At 39.9% G+C, this 21,549-nt stretch overlaps 1 protein-coding gene across 1 annotated transcript in view; it reads left to right on the top strand.

Moving 5' to 3' along the window:
* Positions 1 to 20,943, top strand: part of LOC133455399 (leucine-rich repeat transmembrane neuronal protein 4) — a 161,485-nt gene extending 140,542 nt beyond the window's left edge. The window contains exon 3 of the mRNA XM_061734417.1: positions 15,810 to 20,943. Within this exon, the coding sequence (XP_061590401.1) occupies positions 15,810 to 16,133 (324 nt within the window). The 3' untranslated portion in view covers positions 16,134 to 20,943. The remainder of the gene's footprint in view (positions 1 to 15,809) is intronic.
* The last annotated feature ends 606 nt before the right edge of the window (positions 20,944 to 21,549 follow it).

The raw sequence follows: 21,549 nt of genomic DNA, 5'->3' as shown, positions 1-21,549 counted from the left end.
AAACCTTTCTGAACTATGTTGTTGTTTTTTAGCTCATGTCAGTCATCTAGATTTTTAGATATACTGAGTGGACATGTAGTATGTGCTTCAGTTTACAAAAGTATGGACACATGATCTTTTCATAACCATATATTGATACATTATTCAATTGATCCTGATATGAGGCATGGAAACGCTATATTTTATTTTAAACTAACATCTTATTGTTAAAAGAGCAAAAGAATATCACATTTCTACCACTTTTAAACACACCTGGTATGTCCGAATTCTGGGAAATTTCTCTCCACTTTTGTCCCTTTTTAATGATGTCCCAATAGGCTTGCAGTCTTGTATCCCACAGCTCCTCACAGAGACTCACAGCGAAGATAATTCTTTCTTCCATCTTGATCGTCTCTGATCTACAACCTGCAAGTTTTTTTTCACCCTCCACCACCTTCTCTCCTATTGGACACCGCCAAGATGTCGTCACAGGGCGCACGGTGAAATTAAAAAATGTTCAATTTGCAGCCACAGCCGCAGCCCTGTTGCGCCCTTGCAACCCGGCGGCATGCGCCCTCTTGCGCCCTTTGCCACTGCGCAATCCCAGCGGCATGCACCCTCTTGCGCGCCGCCGAGCTCAGCGGCAAAGCCTTGCGCCCTTGCGCGGCGGCAGCACATACACAATGAATGGGAAAGCCGGCGGCGGCCGCCGCTGTGCGCCCTCTATGTGAAAGCCCCTTAACAGAGGTCCAAGATGCCATCAGGAGCCTGAAAAACAACAAGGCCACCGGTCCAGATGGGATCCCAGCTGTTGTCCTAAAAGAAGGTGGACCAGAGCTCCTGTGCCCTCCTTCTGAAGGTCTGTGAAAAAAAAGAACTCCTCTCAGAGCTCAAGGATGCTCTGATAGTGACCATTTTCAAGAAGGGGGATAAAGCGGATTGTGGAAACTATAGGGGCATCTCACTCCTTTCAACCACTGGCAGAGTACTCGCTCGTGTTCTCGCCAACCGCTTACTACCACTGTCTGAGGAAGTTCTCCCAGAATCACAGTGCGGTTTTCGTCCATCTAGAGGCACAGCAGATATGATTTTTACTGCACGCCAACTCCAGGAGAAATGTTGTGAACATAAGCAGCCTTTGTACATGGCTTTCATAGACCTGTCAAAAGCCTTTGACACGGTAGATCGCCAGGCCCTGTGGAGCATCCTTCTGCGTTACGGCTGTCCGGACAAATATGTCAGAATACTGAGGTTACTGCATGATGGAATGACAGCCACCGTTCTCAACAGCAGCGGCTCCTTGTCTGAGCCCTTCACTGTGGAGACAGGGGTCAAACAGGGATGCATCATTGCACCCACCTTGTTTTCGGTCATCATTTCTGCCATACTACACCTCATTGGCAAAGAGCTGCCAAAAGGAATTCCGATCTGGTACAGGACTGATGGCAGGCTCTTGAGGGTCACGGATCGGCCTCTAGGCCCACCTGAAGACCCACAAGTAGACGACCCCGCAAAGAAGACTGTCATACTTGTCTTGAGTGACCGCCGATGATACTTTTCAGAAATCAAATGGAATTTGATTACAGGATAGAAAACCATTGCTTCAGAAAATGTAACAATATGTTGCATTTATTTATTTGAAGATGCCAAGCAAATGTAATGGTTGAGTAAGTAATCATTTCATTTATTGGTTGACAATAAATAATTAAGTGTTCCGAGATTAATATGAGGAACATCTGTTACCCATGGAAGTGGGGCACCCCTGAAAAGTTTATTCTATTCAATGGTCTGAGGAATACAACCAACTAGACTTTCTGCTTTAAGCTTCAAAATTTGTCAATATTTGACAGAAACAATGAACTTGGCGCAATGTACAGAACTTACAATTAATTTGGCAACCTATAACAATACTCAATTCAAAGTGAATGGACATTAATTCACAGCACAAATGCATTTAAGTGTGCAGTTAATTAAGCTTTAAGTCTTTATTCACTGGTCACAAAAACATGCAACAGTCCTGGGCTATACACTGCTCCCTCTGGCCAGCCGGGGCGCCAGATGGGGTGGGGAGGATCTAACTAGAGTAACGTGATCCTTCCACGCGCTACGTCCGGCCGAAGAAGCCCCACCCTGTCTGGTGAAAAGAAGTGGCCTGCTCACTCCTCAGGTTAAGAAGGAGACCTGAGCTCAGTATAGGGCCCTCCCGGGGTTGGTAGAGGGTGGCACGTAGGTAGGAGCACTGGGTGATAAAATGGGGGGAAAAAAATTGGGATAAAAACATTTAAAAAAAAAAGAAGCTATACTCAGAGGTCAATACAGTCCTAAGTGCTAAGCAGTAATTCATGACTGAGGAGGAACTGATGACAGCTAGCCATTAGTTAACCCAGTCCCCAAACAAATGTCAACACCCCTAATTATACATATATTTATTGACTTATATAATTTGACCTGATATGGTTGTCAGGTTGCTGCACCACACTTTCAGCTGTCATGGATTTGTTTAGCTATGGAGACCAAAACAGTGTCCGAAAACACATCTAAAACCAATGTGGGTCACAAAAAGGAAGTCCGTAAGCAGGTATAGCTACAAAAGTAAAGAGTGAATTTATGTTGTGGTATTTGCTTAAAAACAACCGATGGAACAGAAAGGACTGAAGGGTAATGCCATGGTGGTCGTACTTCTGTTGGACAGGTAACTGCCCATTAACTTTAATATCTGAATGAGCAGAGCTCAACAATCTCAGTAAAGATAATGATTGTATGTAGGAAAATGCATTAATTGTTTCAGAAACATAATCTTTTTTCTGTTTTTTATAATAAAAAAAAAAAATATTTACAATCTTAAGAATCTCTTTGTTCTTGTCACGTGAGACAAGACGTATCAGTTTATTAAAGTTGACCGGATCTCTTGAGCCTGAAGGAAATATCTTTTGACAGAGTTAGGTCAAATGACCACAGGCATTAAGTACAGTACAACATATCCTTGTTGAGTCATTACCCGCAAAGGTCTTTTCATAGTGGCTGGTCTTGGTGGGTGGAGTCAGACACTCCATGTCACTTCATACCACCTTCAAAAGATGGGTCTCTTCTGAAACTGATTTTGTAACTTTACATGACCCACACGGATGTACAAGGTAGTGCAAGGTAAAGTTGGGAAAGATACAGATGAGGCAGCTGGTGAATTATTCTCTGATCTGGGCCTTGAAAGTCATGGTATCCCAAAAGTATAATTTCAGACTTTGGTGGACCCAAACTCAGTGACAGACTGATGTCATGTTATATTTTATGATGTGAAAGTCACTCGTAATGAAGTCAAATATATGCTGTCAGGCAAAAAAAAAAATTTTTCATAATGTTTAAATCAAAATTTGTAATAGATGTGAATCATTTTTTGACAAACAGGCACATTTGCAAATGTGGCTGGGGACTGTTCCTCGCGGGACTGGTTGGCTGCAAACAAACTGTCGGTGTTTAGCTTCACACCTCCTCAGAGGCACCGCTCTGGGGAAGAGCTGACTGGTGGGCTCTGTGTCATTGATGCCCGCCTAGCAACATCTGAGCTGAGCTGACAACCCCCGCATGCTAGAGCGGTGCACATTTGAAAGACGGCGCTCAGCCCACACAGCGACACGCACTCATGCACTCACCCCCATACACAGAGAAACACACAAGTGTGAACCACATGCACAGATGGTCTCGCACATGCTTACACCAAGTAATTTACAGTTTGCTGTAGAAAGGTGATTATATGTTTGCATTAATAGAGAGTTTTTCCAGTTGATTTTAAGGTTTATAATTTCAAACAGCCACACTGTGTTAATAATAAATACTTAGACTTCTGAACCTATTAACATTTATTCAAACAATGAAATGTGAGTCCCACCTGTTCAGGATATTGATATTCGTTCTCCATTTTCAAAAGAAAACAAGTTGATTACAGGGTGCAGACATGGCTACAGAACTGTAATGTATTTCAGAATCACTTTTTGTGACTCATATATCTTTTTGTAGTGTTCACTCCTAAAATGTGTGTTATGCATGATAACATTAGGATGCTGTGAAGATGGACTCGTTCATGATTTGATTTTGTAACCGTCGCAAGAGTTCGGCTACCTTGTGAAGTCAACATGGGCAAAAACAACATATGCTATAAATGTAACCACCACATAACATTTCTAAAACTATTATTTTTCCCATCTCTGTTCTAAACCACAACTGTCCTAAGCAAAGCTAGATTAACTTTTAACTCACTACTAGAGTAAGATCACTCAAATTTAATAGGCTATCTGTGCCAGCTCATTATTCCTATACTTTTATGGTTTATGGGGTTTCAGGTCTTACTTTTATCGCTTTTCTTTTCATTTTAAAGCTTATTTTGTGCTTTCTGTTTGGTTTTCTTTTCTGTATGTGGCTCATGGCTGCATTCCGTTACTATTTGTCCCACCTTTTTTCATGTAGGTCATTATGTCCCCCAGTATATAGGAAGTACTCTCCATCTTTATCTTCGTTGTCTGCCAGTGGGGTATTCCAATAAGTAGGTTTTATCACCAACCTGGTTTAGAAACATTCAAAGTGACAGGTAACGCTACATTTTTGGTTCCAGTAAGCATAGGATATGTCAATCATTATGGACACATACCTGTTGAACATCACGTGAGCAGTTTTTCTTGAGAATTACTTAATGGGTTTCAATGATTTGCTCGCTTTATATTGTAAGAGGGTGATGAGGCCACAGATTGATGCACCAAATTACCCTATTTACTGGAAGAGCATTATTGATCAGGCCAATCTCAAACATTTAAGCAACATTCTGCAAATATTTCACACATTGGAGCTGTTATAACATCTACACAAACACTGTCCGTTTCTCATTTTAATTATTTATTTGCCACCAAATTCAATGTTTTCTATTGTGTCGCGAACGCAGAACATTTTGGCAAGATAGTTGCTTGCTGGTCAGTGTGCCAAGTCTTCCACAGGAGGCACATGAGAAAATGGGACTAAGATCACTGAGACACTGACATCACCAGGAATTCCATCCATAATGGGCCACCCTCTATGGATGCCGAGAGTCAGTTCCTCCACCAGAATAAAGAACAATAGTACTGGTTCTATGGACCTGTGACATTTTGGCATTGAAACAAATGCTGCTGAAAGAAGCAATGGCTGATTATTTGAGAATTTAGGCTTATAATTCAGAGTAAAATTTAAGCATTCAGAAACATATTCTTAGATTTAATTTTCAATTTTCACTTGTTGCCACATACTTTTATTGGATTGCATGTGAATTGTGTGCTCTGTCTTTGCCAAGCTAGTTTTTCTGGTGTTTGTATCAGTGTGTGTATTTGTGTGTTTGTGCGCTATAATTTAGAGAAATACATCTTTGGCCCATTATTTCCATGAAATACTTTATAGATGAAATACTCCACAGATGAATGAGCTGATTGAACTTTTTGGGTTAAGTTTGTAAGTTTTATTAAATGTTCTTTAATTTCTTGTCATCCGCACTATGATCTATGATCATCCATCTTCATATGTCACATATTCATTATATCAGAAACCTCTGCAACTATATTATTTAACAACACAGAGAACATTGTAGAACATTATCATATATCAAAGCAATCTTTTAAATAAACACTGAACTTAAACATAAAATATGAAACAATGCTAAAACAGCTTTAAACATTTAAGCCATCCCAAAATAAATGAGTAAAATATGGAGTATCTCAAGACTTCAACAAAGTTCAGTGGAGGAGTAAAGCACAGATGAAGTAAAGTGGGGTAAAATAACTTAAATAATAATTTGGTCAAGGTTTCAGTAATTCCACACAACAGGTTTGGTATAATAATAAAAAAAAAAAAAACAAGAATGACCAATGTACAAATTATATTAAAGATTCATGTGAAGAAAAAAAAAGAATGTGCTCTCCATTACATTTTTGGGACTACTGTCTGATTTTAAAAGGGAATAAAATAGTATTTCCTTGTTCAAAGAAACATTTTAATTAACAATTTCCAACCTACTTCAAGGATTTACAGAAATAAAAAATAAATGTAACAAGAATAAAAGAAAAGAAATGTGAAAAAGCAGCAGTTTTAGTGGGAGTCTTTGCAACTCCTCTTCACTTTGTTATGCTTTTGCGTACCGCAATACAGTGACTTGAGAGGATCAAAGCTTTTGGCAGGGAAAGCGGCAGACTTTTGAACCGTAATGCTCCTAAAGCCCAGGGAGGCATTAGCATTGTCTGCCTGTGGCACTGTTTCTCCCTCCTTAGCTGCTCATAAAAGCACAAATGCAAAAAGAAACAAAACTTCTAAAGGGCCCTGGAAAGCTGTAAAAATTAAGTTATGGGATTTGGGGCTTTTTAAGAGACACTGATGACTCTGAGAAACTCAAGCTGTTTTAATAATGTAAACGGTATCCAAAAGAGAGTATTCAGCAGTTGTCTGATCAAGTTTTCACAATCCTCGTTTAAGGAACATACGCAGAGGTGCAAAAACAACTTCTTTTAATAACCTCTTGTTAAAAATGACACAAAACAGTGTCTCAGTTTTTTTTTTTTTTCATAATTTTCAAAACAATGGTAGATTTAAAAAAAAAGAGCTAAAAGATTATACCAGAGTAAAGGTTTAATCGCCTTGGTAAGACTCTGCAGTTCGGGGGGGATTCTAGTGACCGTGGGGAGTGTTCAAGCGTACGGGGATTAAAAACCCACCAGGAGGTGCGATGCCAGTCATTGGAAGTTGAAACAGATGCAAGTAATTGTGGCATTGACCCAAAGAAGAAAAAACAAACTGCAGTGCTATGGCACATAGAAGAGTTTTTCTCTTCTTTTAGTTTTCTTTCAGTCTTTACGCTAATGCTTTCTGACAGGTAGGAGTCATGGTGTACAATACACCTGCACAGCAAGCAGGATTTCTTGTGGCATTTTTCTTTTTTTGTAGAGTCACAAACAATCACAGTCCTGCTTGAAATTAGTTAAAGCTGTTTTGAATAGTGTCACATTTGACTTTAATTGTCATGGAACGTTACGGGGCGCCCGTTTTCCTTAATGAGACGGGGTAAGGGGGATACGTGTTGTGTGCCAAAGCATCTCTTCCCTTCATTTGCCATCTTCTCAGAGAAGAAATCAGCTCTCCTCCGTATTAATCCTTAATGCATGATTTAATAATGCGGTGTAATTAAGTTTAAGTTTGTAGCTATTTCCCTGGTACCTGGAACATGTGGCTCATTCTATCTATCCATTTCTTGACTTTCTTCAGGGTCAGAGAGGAAATGAAAGCCTTTCCTGACTGCAGCAGGGTGAAAAGCAGGGCACGACCTGGTCAGGACGACATCACAGGAATCACAGAATGTCTATGAGCAATTTTAAACCACCTTTTCATAAAATTAATATCTTTAAATACAGTGCTGAGCGAGACCTCTTAGACCTTTCTAAATTTTTGAGAAAAGCACAAAGGTTCTTGGGTTCTTAATCAGTACACCCAACTTCACTTTTTTTTCTTCTTTTTTTTAGTGTTCCCAACCCCCTAGCCCTGCTTTTCAGCCCTACCCCTAAATTTTGCATGTTCACGTGAGGGTAGTGGTGTCCCAATTCCTCTTTGCATGTAAGGGTAGTGGGCATAACAAGGGGTAGGGGGTATGAATCTAGCCCTTAAAAGCGAGGGATTTCAGATGCTGACTTCGCAACGGAGGGCTAGAGAAAATTTCCCAGAATGCTTTACGTCATCATTTGCAGACTGAATCAAACAAAAAAACATGGCGGAAATTTCTAATTTTTTGTGAATAAAATCAATATTTTGAGTTAGTTTCTGCATTAAAATGCATTTTGATTACATTTCTAGCGAGAAATATATATTTCACTTTCATAATATTCACTCAGTGAATGTACATAATCACTCGCTTGCTCGTTGTTGCGTTGTATCTTCAGATCTCGCCAGAATAAAGGCTGATTTATGGTTCCGCATTAAATCGACGGAACCATAAATCAGCCTTTATTCTGGCGAGATCTGAAGATAAATCGCCGGCGGCTCTTCTCATCCCCAAAAACATCCGAGCAAATTTCTTAACAGGCGTTATTTGGATAAACTGAGCCCAGGTTGGGGATCTTAACGATTACTTTTACGCCTGAAAAAATATTAAAACTTAATAAAGTGGCATATTAACAGCGCTACAGCGGAAATTAAAACAGCTTTTATCTCTGGGCTTCCTGATATGGTGTGACGTTTGTGCAAACATAACTACGCAGTCGCTTACGTACCCAAACGTAAACCACGCAGTGACGTAGCAAGTGGTGTCCCAATCCCTAGGGAAGATTACAAGGGCCCTACCTATTTTTAGGGTGAAGTGGTAGTGGTTGAGGGCTAGTGGTAGAAAGTAGGGTGAACATTGGGATTGGCCCTTAGTGTCAGCTTTTCTCTTGGTTAGGTTTAGGCATCAAAAGTAGTCAGTAGTAGTAGTTTAGACAGTCCCTTCAATGTTTTGATTCAAGACTTACTGTTTTACTTCCTCTAACCTCACAAATGAAACATTGCCTAGTGTTTCATTTGTGTAATTTCATATGCATGCATTCTCTATCTAGACCAGACAATAGGTGCGTTTCCATTACCCTTAGATTTAGGTAAAACCAAATATCGAAAAAGATTTAGAATTTTGAAAAAGCTCCCATATATTGAATAAACATTTGTTTGCTGCAGGAGCTGATTTTCCAGGTGATTCAATAATCCACTTATTTTCAAAAGTGTTATGGAAACGCTTTTTGCGAATTTCTGCATTTCTGGCAGTGCTGATTGTGACGTAGCCAGTCTATGTAAAATTATTAAAATGTAGTTTCTAGCTGTTTTTGGTTTCATTAATATGATGTAGTTGTGCTATAACACTTAATAAGTGTATATTGCATAAGGGCTTTGCCTCTGAATAGTCATCTGAATGATCATTCGCTGCCTTCATCATCTGGCTATTCCCTTGACAGCAGTGGCGGCAATCCGAATAATTTGTCAAAGAATAAAGATGTTTTAGTCCATTCTTTTCAATGTTGAGATTTAGTTTTTCATTGTTTTGAAGAGAAGTCTCGCAGAACAAGGTACGGAGAGCTACGAGAATTACACTTATTCGAAAAACAGCATTCAATGGAAACACTGAACCCCTTCAGCACTACCTTTATCGGACTTCCAGAGATTTGATTTTCTTTTTCGCAAAAGTGTAATGGAAACGCGGCTACTAACATCCACAATGAGACATCTGACCACAATTGGCTAGTGCCGGTGTGCACACTCTTGATATTTGACTGTGTTCTTAAATGTGTGGCTCTGATCTCACTGCTCTTTATGCAAATTAAAATATACTTAATTTCCACTTGCAAATGCCAGAAACTATTTTTGAAGTTAGGCATAACTTGCAGGAATAAGCTTTTTTTTTTTTCAAATAATATTCAACAAATGGTACTTACATTATAGATTAAGGTACTGTGAATAATGAAAGGAAAGATCTGCCACCACAACCACAAAGAAGAAATTAAATGACAAAGAGCTTTGTTGGGGCTATTTGCACACAAAATCAAAAGAGTCATCACTAAAGTCAATTATGTTTGTTTATTAGGCAAGGCAAAGCAAGTTTATTTCTATGGCACAATTCAACAACAAGGGGATTCAAAGCGCTATTAGATAGTCCCTGAACAGGTTCTAGGGTACTTGTGATCAAAGAAATGAGACTCTCTAGCGCCACCCTTCGCCACGACGGCCGTCGGGGGTACTGCAGCCAACAGTGAAGCCGGCACGGGAGAACGGGGAGAACCTGCATGCAGCGTCATGTGACGTCACATCCGCAGGACAGCGCGGGAAATTCCGGCCCGGAATTGCAGCACATTTTGCAGCACACAGCCTGTTCAAGGCAAAGGAGAGATACACTAGAGGAAACATTATTTTTGGTTTGGAACGCTTCATCTGACATTATTACTAAAAAACTTAAAACGTATACAAATTTGTTTCATAAATCCTGCCTCAATCCTGCCTCATGCTCCTTTAAGAGAATGTGGACACAAGTGTCCCAAACCACCTTCAAAAATATCCTGAGTGTTTGGATCCAAATCCATCTTGGAATGTGTTCAGACCTTGCATTAGCCTTGGTCACGTCCCACTTGCCAGGATTTCCTAGGATGCATTTTTATGCCAGGTCTCAACGGGCTCTGTATTGATTTCCCAAAGAAAATTGACAAAGTGAATGCATGCTATTGGACTGACAATGCACTGGATGGACAGTAATCTTGAGCTCACCATACCTGAGTATAAAATTTAAAAAATAAATAAATAAAAGTAACAAAACACATACATGCACACACACACACGCACACGCACACACACACACACACACACACACACACACACACACACACACACACACACACACACACACACACACACACACACACACACACACACACACACACACACACACAAATCTGGTTATATAAATAAAGTGCAATAAGAAATCCTGTTATAAAAATGACATGGTCTCCAAATACATCTTCTAGGGCCTTGATAAGATAGCTCTTATCCACAAATGCAACTATATAAGTGATCATGTGTGAAACGTCAGATGAGTCTTTTGACCAGTACCATCTCCAACTAACGTGTATACAGTATATTGTTCAAGCAGTGTAACAGAAATATCACAGAACTCTGGCCAGAGGCCACTTACAGTTTATTATGTAAATGCTGTGCTCAGGGGTCCATAAGACTGAAAGTTATAGATTGACTGAAACAGCTTCCTTCTATCAGAACATTAAGCTATTTGATGGTTCAGAGCATTACAGTTACAGAAAAAAAAAATGCAACTGAATTATGGCACACTTGAATAAAAATGCTAAATAAGTTATAAATCACAGTGACAGAAATTCTACTGTGCATACCCTGAAATCAAAAGAAAAATTGGCAAAGAGATATTTTGCATATCATCATGACAAACTCAATTTAATATTGAACTATCTTGAAAAGAATGTATTTACTGCATGTAATTTAGAAATAATTGTTTTAAACTTTGGGCCAATAAATTACATATTGTCCTTTATATAACAATTTACTGGAATAAAAATGTTAATTTATGTGTAGTTTATTTTAATTTGGGGATCTGTTTTTGTTGGTTTCATCTAGTTTATTTCCCTTATTTTTTACTTGGAAAAAAATGTAGTTCCAGTCTGGAGAAAAGGATGTGGTTAGTGGTCAAAGGGTCAAAACAGCATATTTGAAAAGGGTTAAGTAAAAAATAGTGTCTGAAGAAAATAACATAAGATTATGAAAATGTCTTTAAAACTATAAAGTTCTTTGGACCTTTGACAGAATTTGCTGAAATAGTCAGGATGTTGGTTCATTAATTCACTGGTTATGGTTGAGGGGCGGGAAGCAGAGCTGAGGTGGGCTGAGGTATGTGATGGGTGGGGGTGTGGTGTGGTAGCAACAGCAGCATGGTTAGCAAAGAGTTTAAACTGGAAGGGGAGTCAGGGAGGTAATCCACTGAGTGCCCATAATGTAATGAGTCAGCCTCATTTAATGGAGTACATTTGAGGAGGAAGGAGGGAGAGAAATTAAGCAGGCTGGTGGTCCAGTAGGTGCACCGAAAGAGATGAAAAAAGGATGGACTGGAAGACTGAAACATGTCTTGTGAAGGTTTAAGTTGAATTAAATCTGCAAGCAGCGATGACACCCTTGTGCACGTTCAGGCGTGCTGCAGTGGAAGCTTGTATGACTTGCATGTAGATTCTTCAGGCCTCGACATTTAGCGGATGACACCAGCCACGACTCTCTATACCAAACCATTCAAAAGTTATGGCAGAAAGTAGGAACTATCAGATATCGACCAATCAGATGAAGGGGCGGGGCTAATTTGCAGCAATTGAGGTGAAGGACTCAAAACCAAGTCCGATGACACCACCCACGACTCTGTATGTCATACCATTCAAAAGTTATGGCAGAAAATAGGATTTATCAAATATCGACCAATCAGAAAAAGGGGCGGGGATAATTCATGCCAATGAAGGTCAAGTACTCAATACCGAGTCAGATGACACCACCCATGAGTCTTTATATCACACCATTCAAAAGTAATGGCAGAAGGTAGGAACTATCAAATATGTACCAACCAGATGAAGTGGAGGCGCGCTTTTTGGCATCTATCGTCGCCACGGTAACGCTTTTGACTCAGAAAACTAATGCGCATCGTCGCAGGATGGAGACGAACATTTTGATGTATAACACACCTGGGTGCACGTTGGGGCTCGGGCCGTATTAACTTCCGAAGAAATGGCATAAATTGTGCCAAATTTACGCGATTAATTCAAAATGTTGAAAATGGCCGACTTCCTGTTCGGTTTCGGCCATGGCGCCAAGAGACTTTTCTTTAAGGTGCGACATGATACAGGTGTGTACCGATTTTCGTGGATGTACATTAAACCGTATTGTGGGGCTTGAGGCACAAAGTTTTCTAGGGGGCGCTGTTGAGCCATTTTCCACACCCATTAATGCAAACCATTAAATATCACAGTTTTCGCTAGGCCTGGCTTGCGGGCAGAAAAAATAAAAACGAGGGAAAAAAAAATCCTACAGATACAATAGGGCCTTCGCACTGTAAGTGCTCGGGCCCTAATTACATCCCATCACATTATCACCAGACAAACGGAAACTTAAAACTTAATTAAAACAACTGTGCAATTGCAGATTGTGTGAGTCCTCGAGCTGCATTTGGCCCAACTCTGTCCGTTTCACTGGCTCCTCACACCCACACTCACGTACAGTACACACAAAGCATTTCACACACCCCCTTCTCCACATATATCTGCATTACACTGACAGTGTTTTGGCGTTTAAAAAACTTTGCCTCATTGCCTGTCCTGTGCTATTTCAAATAAGATTTATGTTGTAAGAATTTATTTAAATGATAAATGCATTAAAATCCCCACTCCCAGGATGCTTTTAGTTTAAAATTCCCTTTACTGGTATAATTTAAAGTTTACTTAGAATGACAGTTTTACTTTCATTTCTGGGTTTACATTTATTGATGGTAAATTCAGATCCTGTCTTCTGAAATGATTATACAGTTGGTATATAATTTAATATGTGTGCCAGTTGTTTTGAGGTTTGTGCATCTGAAGTTTCTGCTGCCAAAAATGTCTGGGGACTAATACTTGAGAGAAATGTGTCCTTGAAGAAGTAGAAATTAAACATTATTCACTTTCTTTCCTGTGACAGCTCAAACATTGAACATAAAAAAATATGTATTTATATAAATATATATATGTATATATATATATATATGTGTATATATATATATATATATATATATATATATATATATATATATATATATATATGTGTATATATATATATATTTTAGCTATATATAATACATATAGCTAAAACAATATGGTCTGCAAAGTTAAAGCCACCAAGACTGTAGTACAAATTTTTTATTTTTTTTTCTAGTTTGACCTAACCAATTTCAAATTAATGCTCTTTAAACTTCTTTTTGGATGATGTATTGTTTTCAAATGCAATCAATGGGTTGGGTTTAAAAAAAAAACATGAAGGATGTGCAGCAAAGTCAGTACAGTTGCGACACTTGCTCTACTTCAAACGCCTCTTTAAGATTCAAGGATTGTATTATTCATGTCCTGTGCGTTGCTGTCACATCTGTCTCTCTTGCAGTTGTTGTGTGCTCTTCGTCGTTTTTGTGTACACATCAGTTGATCTGTGTCTCTCTCAGCCTGCGGTGTTTAATCCAGGTCAGCTACCATCTTACCCTGCTGTGTTCAGGGCCTGGAAGAAATGTCTTAATTGGCGAGTAAGTGTGTGATTTAAAGTTAGGGGAACGGCACATTGCGGGAGTCTCATCTGCTTGTTTGGCACTAGGTTGAGGTCTATAGAGGGAACACTAGAGCAGACACATAGCCAGATGTGATGAGGGTTCCTGGCTGTGACACAAGTGGCATGACATTGGAGAGAGCACAGGCTTATGTGTTCTGGCGCCTGTACCAAAGGTTGAGTGCAAAGCATCTGTGGTTTTGTCATCTGCAGTGTGGCTTGTGTGTTATTCATACGCACGCCTTTTTACATCTGCAAGTGCAAATGGTGGTGATGATGAGCACTACAGTCAAAGCGATGGGGAGTTAGATTATTCTAAAAAATTCCACAAAAATATGTTTTCTGCAGTTGTTGGAAATGCTTCCCACCACTTAACGCATTTCAGAGTGTTTTGTGCACAAATAGCTTTTGGATACGTGAAGGTTCAGGTGGTCACCATGTGGGGACATTCGCAGAGGGCCAGCAGTGGACTGCCAAAGTAAAAGTTGGCTTGGAGTCATAGAGGCACAATAAACAGTTGTGTAATAGAGTAACTGTATTAAAAAATTGAAATACTATTCAAAGTACAATTTGAAAGGAGCAGTGCTGTTGCAGTTTTTTGCTGTTGTCAATCAAGTTGTTACTATTATTAGTTGTGTGTAGCAGCAGAACAAGAGACTTATTCTTCTAAATAAATTATTAAAAAGAAAAAAAACGGTATTTCGACTGGAACAACCAAACTAGGGATGCAAATTATCGATTATTTCATTAATTGACAGTTGATAACCTTATCGATCGATCATCGATTAGTTGATAAGCAGCGTTTTTCCCCCATCTGAGATACAAACATAATTTTTTTTGCTTATATAAAATACAAAGGACATTTTAATGTATTCCTTAATCAAATATTTATTTGATACAAAAGTAACAAAAAGACATTTTTGTACCACAAGGAATATAATATAAAGTGCACTTCAAGGCTATTAGTAGTAGCAGCAGCCATAATAGTGTCATTTGTGTCAAGCAAATTTTAAGTTCTAGTTACGTTTTAAGTTAGAGTTTTGGCAGTGTTCAAAATAAAATGATGAGACCTGCTGTATTGGAGCACATTTTCTTTTAGTTAAAACTGTAGCGGGGACAGATGTTTAGAGAAACCTATGTATGTACCGGGTGAAGGCTGATTTATGGTTCCGCGTTACAACAACGCAGAGCCTACGGCGTAGGCTACGGCGGCGGCTCTGCGTCGATTTAAGGCGGAACCTTCAGGCTTTAGGGGAACATATCGGAGAACAACCAGAAGAATATAGAGTGGATTAAAAATAAAAGTTAAGCACTGAGCTACATGTGTCTCCCGTCTGGGCCATTGCAGACTCATTGCCTGAGCATGATGTTACTAAAACCAAACATATCCGTCTCTTTCTTCTTTATGTGCGCGACGCACCGCGTTGTGTCGCATTAAATGTGGTCCGGGCGTAATACCAGCTGGTGAAATTAAACGAAAAAAATAAATAAATAAATAGATTAATTGTAATCGTTAATTTTAATCGGGTAATTTCATAACGGCAATTAATCGAAAATCGATTAATTATTAACATCCCTAAACCAAACCGATGCTGACTGCCAAAATAGACTAAGTTAGTGGAGTAGAGTGGAAGGGTCACTTCTAGGTAACTTATGATACATCTGTCTGTTCTTCTGGAGGGACAGCTCTCATTGACTAAGAGTGAGAGAGTAAAAATAAGCGATCGACAACGGCTGGCAGCGTGGCACAGCTGGGCCATCGGGTTTCCACTCCCACTGGGATCCAGGGGTAAAGGCATAAATAAAGGGACTGTAAGACACTGTGATCCAGCCAAGGAAATTGCATCATAAGTTCCTTGATTCTGGCAGCTTCTCTGATGATCTATACAAAACGTTCAGTAACATAAAACCTGAGACATGAAAAAATATGGCTAATTTATTTCTTCTCTTCCCTTTTTTCCCTCCCTTCCGAACAGGTCCCCCACCAGATGGGTGCCCTGACCTTCTACCGCTACGAACAGCCCATCGTAGACTACTGCCAGGCCCATCAACCTCTGCGGCTCAACATGGGCTATGAGGGACCACCTCAGGGCCTGGAGGGCCTGGAGGACCTGGGACCATGTGACAGGGGCACCATACAGACAGTGGGCCTGCCCGCAGTGCCCTCCACTGCCACCATGGGCCATACTGTACCAGGACCACGCTCCCCTCCACCGTCCCTCAGACCACAAACCGACGCTTCACTCAGCGGCCCTTTTCTCCCTGCTGAACGTACTGGCACTCTGAAATTTGGCCGCTAGTAAGTTTAGCTGTTTTGAACAGGGTAGTAGACCTCTGATTCATCGTGACTTAGAAGAGAACGGGGGCAGGTGAGGTGGTTGTTCAGCAGGGCCTTGCTTTAAGAACATGCAAACTACATTTTCAAATTATGCCTGGAAGCATCAGAGTCTGAAACAACATAATACAACATAGTAAGACATCTCTGCTAATCATTTAGATTTATTTTTTTCCCCTCACAGCACATCAGATCAGATACTTTACTACTTACTTATGGGAGGTAATTGAGACTATGATCAAAAGTAACACCTTGTTCTCCATATCTGGTCCTCGTCATCTCCCATGTCAGCATAATGGCGTACCAGTTCTCACAGCATCAGCAGCAGTTTATTTATGCTTCGTCGGAAGTGAAAGGGAAAGTGCAATAAATATGTGGGTTTCAATCACAAAAAGCAGGAGCAGTAATGTAATTTCATTATTTTACAAATAATTACATTCAGATCCTGATAGTTTTGTTTTTATGGAAGTTGCATTTAATACCGAATTCCATTTATGTGCATGTTAAACCAAAGAGTTTACTGATAACTTTCTTTAATGCACATACATAAAACATTAGTTGCAGTGCTAAACAGAGCTCTGCAAGGTAATGGTTGCCGCCAAAGTCTCTGCTGTTTTCAAATGAACTGATCATCTGAAACATAAGAGCAAAGCCCTGAATAGGAATCCAGTCGTGATCGTTTTAGTCAAATTCAAATAACATATTTATCATGAACAGTGGGTCCACTCAAGATCCAGCTCGTGGTTAATCATGTAGTAATGATGCCATGAGCAACAGTGACCATAAGCACCAAACCTGTACTTTCTGTAAAACTACACAGGTGCCCTTTACACAGCAGAAAAGCAAGTCACTGTATACAAGTACGTCCCAACTGAATGACACACTGTTCTTTTAAACAAAGGCAATCGTGGGAAGCTTATGTAGAAATGAGTATATTTGAATGAAAGTATTGTACATTAAATTGAACGAAGGTTAAACCACTCTCACTGCCCCAACAGTCATATGAAACATTGTTGAGTCAATGTTTGACTTTCATCACACCGGACTATTTGAAGAGCACTGTTCTGCCAAGCTCAGTCCATTTGCTCCTGTCTCCCCTCCACCACAGAAAACAGCGATGCCTTGTGTGGTCATGTCGAACCAGCACGTTGACTTCTGTTTGACCTGCATATGAACCCATGGACTGTAATGGGAATTTTGCCAGATATGTCTTTCTTTTATTTTTTTCTTTTGTTTTTTTCTGAAAGCCTGTCTGCAGCACTGAACTTTCATCCGCTCCATAACTCTTTGGCCAACATGTCAAGTGCTACAGCACATAGACTCGTGGAGCTGTTGAGGACTTCTCATACGACGATGACAGAAGCGGTACACACCGGTGGTTTTCTACATGTCAGAGGTCTCCTGGAATATTTGCTCGGTTCTCCCGCAGAGCGACTGACTGATCCAGAAATAACGCTGCGAGGGAGCGAAAGTGGATGCATCCTCGAGCTAAGAAAGGAAATAGGATTTTTTTTTTTTTTATCATTAAAAAATGTTGGTGTGTAATGAATGAAATTTTGAGAGGTGCGAAGATGATGTCAAGAAATTCTATAAGGTTGATATGAGGACAAAATCAAATAGAACTTATTTATCATGTAAATAGTAAGTCTTTAAAGAGGCAAAAAGTATGAACTTCACTTCTTCTGAGATACAAACCATTTGTCCACAGAAGAGGAGCCTTATTCACTTCCCAGTGGGAATATAATACCAAGATGACTCGATGGGGAGGTTCCTATGTTCAGCTCTTGTTGTTTCAATGATGAATATTTTTCTATCTGCTCCCTTCACAGTTCTACCATTAAACACAAATGATGTTACTGAGGTTTCTTCTCAAATCCAATCATTTTATTTGATCACATGAAGAGGGAAAGGTTGGGAGCCTTGTCATTGTGATGTTCTCCGAGTGCCAAGCTTCCTCCTGATCTACTCCTCTTGTTTAGAAGCACTGTTTGCCATTTCAGGGTTTACTTGGGGAGATAGGTGTGCTATTCTTTATAGTTTAACTTGTGAAGGGTGTTGTTTTTGATGTGCCATTATTTTTTTGTTAAATGTTTTACCAAAAAAACAGACCCAAACAACATGTGATGCAGCATTCTTCATGGGATCACAACTAAGAAGGGGTTTTGTGCCCTTCATGTACAGGACATTGCATAAAAAAGCAGTTGATTCGCTCAGTACGGTTGCTTAATAGTGCTGGTGGAGTTTACTTTGTAATAGCAGCTGTGCCAATGTCTTTATAATGGGAGCTCTCTCAATTTTATTCATGTATTGTCTTGCCTTGCTCTATATCACCCCTGATAACTCCTTGGCCTGAATTTCATGTCTGCCGCTTGTTGACTCAGGTGAAGCTGTTTAATGATGATCTATTTCTGTCCGCATGCTGATATTTTGGGAAACTTTGTCCAGCTAGGAAGGAACACTGAGACGGAGACAAACAATAAGGGAGATGCTTCCTGTCTGGACTGCCCTACAACCAGCAGCACTTGTCATGAAAGTCTTTTTCTTTCTTTTTTTTTTTTTTACTTCTTTGCTGACCCATTCCTGCTCTTGATTCTCCTAAAGTACAGTTCCCCAGCACAATTTGCTGTGAAACAGAGAGGAAGACTAAAATTACGTATTCGCTTGGAGGAAAAACTTTCCCGCTAAATCCCAGCCCCACACGTGTGGTAATTACTTCAGGTTTCAGAGTGCGATAATGCTTCAATTCAGTTCGAACACAGAGATCAAAGCTACTTTGTCCTTCACATGTAATTAGAAAATGCTAATAAAATACTTGTAAGTCCACAATCAAATCAGCATTTCATTAATCGTGACCCCCTCCATGATAAACTCAGATATGTTCAGTGGAATGTTTGAATCCGTCCACCAGCGATTGTTTAGTCTATTGTGTGTTTCTTTTGCCATCAGAGAACTGGAAGCACACGCATTGCATGCTAATGATGCATGTTGGAGCTGAATTCCAGGACCGTCTGCGCTAGCCCCTGCTATGCCAACAGTCTATATTTGTTCTTTTGCTTTGTTTGTTTACTATTTTGTTCACCCAGAGCTCCCCAAACCTGCCCCTTCTTAGAGTTTGGGCCCGTATAAGCCTTTGTCCCCATAGGGATCATTCATTTCTTTTTTCTTATTTTGTTTTGTTGTGGTCCCCACCTCCCACCCCCTTTTCATTTGGCTTCAGGTGGAAAGAATAAAATACTGGAATTGTGGTAAAAACTTAAATTTTCCACTGTTTACACTGAGAGCAGAAGCTAAGCTGCACATCAGTGAGGGGAGGAAAAGACAGGAAGACAGAGGTCATATATAACTGCAAATGTTAAAGACATGTTAAAGGGACAAATGGGTAAATGTGTTGGCACATGCTTTTACTTTGTTTTTTTACGCAAACCACACACACACACACACACACACACACACACACACACACACAGGTGTTTAATGTATGTAAAGTCACATATGTGACACACGGCTTAATGAAAGCACATACTTTCATCTTTTCAATTGTGGGTATTCTGCATGAACTAATTAAAAAAGAAGTAAGTAATACTTTACACCTTTATCAATAATAATCCATTTTGACTTGTCAATTTTTAGCTGCAGAAACAATCATAAAGTAGCATCTGCAGGTTTTGACATGGCCGTTCATTTCAGTTCCCCCAAGGCCATCTGAGATGGTTCAGTGGGCTCTAATCCATTACCTGATGAATAGATTTGAACAATTAATTCCGCGCCAGACATGGATTTGTAGCTTTCCATCCTCTGCCATACATCTGTGTCTGACCAGCAGACAGTGTTGGGCCCGTACAGCGCACAACCGTGGCTCTTTGGAGTCAGCACTCCATATATATAAATATAAAGGGAATGGGGGAAAAAAAAAGGAAAAATAATGCTTTTCATTGCCAGTCTACAGTTTGAGTTTGTTATTGTGTGTCATTAGTGTGTGTACAGCCTGAGAAATGGTAAGAATTAATAATTTTGTAATGCTAAAAAGAGAAGTGGAAGCCTTGCTACTGATTGAGATATCCTGCATGTACCCAGATGGCCCGTGTATGAGTGTGCGTGTGTGTTCCTGTGTGTACATCTACAAAACAACAGCACCTACTCCTCTACCTCCTCCGTACCAACGTCACTATTACTGATGTTCAGGCCAGCCCTTCGCCATTGATTGTTATTGTTCCACGCTGTTTCACATTAGCGAGAAGTCTTTAACCTTCGACCCATATTGTCCCAACTCTGTTTTTCCGCCATTGCTCTTGTCAGGGGTGGCAAAGGAAAGGAAGGCATGATCATTAGCCTCGGGGAAACACACTTATTCATTTGTCCGAAAAAAGCCAGCATACGGCCTTAATTGAATTTCATGTAAGTACCAAAATAACGAAGCCTTTTGTTTAAATGTGCTGAATTCTGTCTCAGCATTTGGCTTGAGAGCGCCGTACGAGAGAAACCAGTGGGACCCTGACAGAGGGCAACGTCAGCATCAGTCTTTATATCCTTGCAGACTCAAAGGCTTGCCATGTTTTATTTCATTTTAGCTGCCTTTTAAAATGTTTCTATACAAACCACCATATCCTCACTGTCAAACCGTCTCATGCATTCCCTGCAGAGAGAATCGATTGCTGTATGGTGTAAATATGTGCTGCATTGTTTTCTTTAGTAGTTGCTTCGTTGTTTTTTGTTTTTTTTTTCTTTTTTTAATTTTTGTTCTTTTTACTGTATTCAGACCTGAAGCATTTTTTGTGGAGACCTGGTCCAGGCGCAAAAATATGGCTCTTCTTTGACTATATTATTGTCAGAAAATGTTTTGTAAAAATTTTGATGATGATATCAGAAATAAAACTATAAAGGTGGGACTTGTGACATCTTGTTTGTCTTAAGAATACTGTGTTTGCATCACAGAATACTGGTCTACATTTAACATATTAATATTTGTTACGAAACTGAACAGTCTAGGGTTCAGGAGTAACAAAGTAAATTAAAGCTGCAAGCAACGATGAATGGGCCCTCGCACGTGCAATTTTCACCTATAAAGGTCAAGGACTCAAAACTAAGTCCGATGACACCACCCACGACTCTTTACGTCAAACCATTCAAAAGTTATGGCAGAGAATAGGAACTATCAAATATCGACCAATCAGAAGAAGGGGTGGGGCTAATTCAGGCCAATGAAGGTCAAGTACTCAATACCGAGTCCTATGACACCACCCACATGTCTTTATCACAACCCGTTCAAAAGTTATGGCAGAGAATAGGAACCATCAAATATCGACCAATCAGAAGAAGGGACGGGGCTAATTTGCACCAATTATGGTCAAGGACTCAAAACCGAGTCCAATGAAACCACCCAC

This window comes from Cololabis saira, chromosome 11, assembly GCF_033807715.1.
Source record: "Cololabis saira isolate AMF1-May2022 chromosome 11, fColSai1.1, whole genome shotgun sequence".
In the NCBI taxonomy this organism is placed as follows: Eukaryota; Metazoa; Chordata; class Actinopteri; order Beloniformes; family Belonidae; genus Cololabis; species Cololabis saira.
The sequence above is the reverse complement of the archived record's forward strand: the minus strand, read 5'-3'. Positions and strand labels throughout refer to the sequence as shown.